This window comes from Chinchilla lanigera, unplaced genomic scaffold (genome assembly GCF_000276665.1).
Source record: "Chinchilla lanigera isolate Chin_1 unplaced genomic scaffold, ChiLan1.0 scaffold00047, whole genome shotgun sequence".
Taxonomy (NCBI): Eukaryota; Metazoa; Chordata; class Mammalia; order Rodentia; family Chinchillidae; genus Chinchilla; species Chinchilla lanigera.
In genome coordinates, this window is record NW_004955448.1 from 16,839,150 (window position 1) to 16,840,452 (window position 1,303).

Consider the following 1,303-nt stretch of genomic DNA (forward strand, 5'->3'; position numbering starts at 1 on the left):
GAGAGAGAGAGAGAAAGAAAGAAAGAAAGAAAGAAAGAAAGAAAGAAAGAAAGAAAGAAAGAAAGAAAGAAAGAAAGAAAGATCTGCTGGATGTGGTATGTGCACCTGCATTCTAGCATTCTGAAGGTTGAGGCAGGAGGCTTGCACAAGTTGGAGGCCAGCCTGGTGTATGTAGTGTGTTCAAGGCCAGCCCGAAGCACTTAGCAAGACCCCGTAGAGAAAGAGAGAGAGAGATCTGCTTCACTCTAGTGGGAACAACCACTCTGGTCAGTAAGCTCAGGGCTTACCTCGAAGGCCCTCTGTATTCTCACAAAGTCCTCCACCCCAAGGTGGTTCTCAAGCAGGCCTGCGTCCCAGCCTGCGTCTGCAGTTAGACCTGTTTTCGCAGGGCTTCCTGGCCCAAGCCGGGACCCCATGCTCAGCTCAGGGGCACAATTCTGGCAACGCGTAGCAGCTTCACCACTTTCCAAGCAGTCTTCAATTCTCCTGTTTTTGTTTTGTTTCCTTCAACAGGTGCTTTGAAAAGAAACACAACTTAGCAACAGAATTCCAAAATGAAATTACAGCCTTTCTGACAATGAAATTAGGAGACAAAATGGTCCAGCCGAGGTAGGAAATAAAATCCCTCACCCCCACCCCAGTTATTTGTTTCTATAGTTCATTTTCAAAATCCACCATCCCCTGCTTACACTCCAGGGTTGAAAGGCATTGTTAAAAAGCACAGAAACCTCATCCCAAGTTCATAGCAGTTCACACTGACACACCTTTGGGTCCTCTTTTAAACGCATCAGAAAGCAACTTTTCAGAATCACTTGCTTACCTTAACATAGGGTTTTTCAACTCCGTTTTCCTGGCCCGGGCATTAGATTGAAGCAGCTGCAGAGTTGCCCTAGCAGGCCCAGAAGCCCACCCTCCCAGCAGCGAGGAGTTGTTTGTTTCATTTCTTTCTGATGCCTTTGTATGTTTCCAGGCAACCAAAACAAAGCCCAGTAAAACTTTTCTTTCCCTTCGCCTTCCCAAGTAACAATTGAACTGAAAGTGTGAAATGTAATGTAAACACTGAGTTACTGTTTTTTAAATAACCGGTTCGCCCACTCATTTCGTAATGAAACTACATCGCTTTATTTAAAGACTGCTTTTACTACAAATGTGTTTGCTGTGAGGCATGTTATCCCCTATGAACCAATATGACTAGCCAAAGAAAAGAGCATGAGATTCTGGAATTTTGCTTTCCGCACAGAAATCTGTAAATCTTATTGAATAAGAACTCTATTCCTTGGGCGCTCTTTATCCTAGTTTCTGT

The 1,303-nt window shown here is 44.3% G+C and overlaps 1 protein-coding gene across 6 annotated transcripts in view; it reads right to left on the reverse strand.

Moving 5' to 3' along the window:
- Positions 1-1,031, reverse strand: part of Wdr49 (WD repeat domain 49) — a 138,940-nt gene extending 137,909 nt beyond the window's left edge. For 3 of the 6 annotated variants that reach the window (XM_013518662.1, XM_013518661.1, XM_013518659.1), the window contains exons 1-2: positions 821-1,029; positions 288-516 (exon numbers count right to left, since the gene is read on the reverse strand). In XM_013518662.1, coding sequence (XP_013374116.1) covers positions 288-416 — 129 coding nt within the window. In that variant the 5' untranslated portion in view covers positions 417-516; positions 821-1,029. Of the gene's footprint in view, positions 1-287; positions 517-820 lie in introns of those variants that run through there. The other 3 variants (XM_013518660.1, XM_013518658.1, XM_013518663.1) reach the window with 3 other exon arrangements.
- Positions 1,032-1,303: the final 272 nt, after the last annotated feature.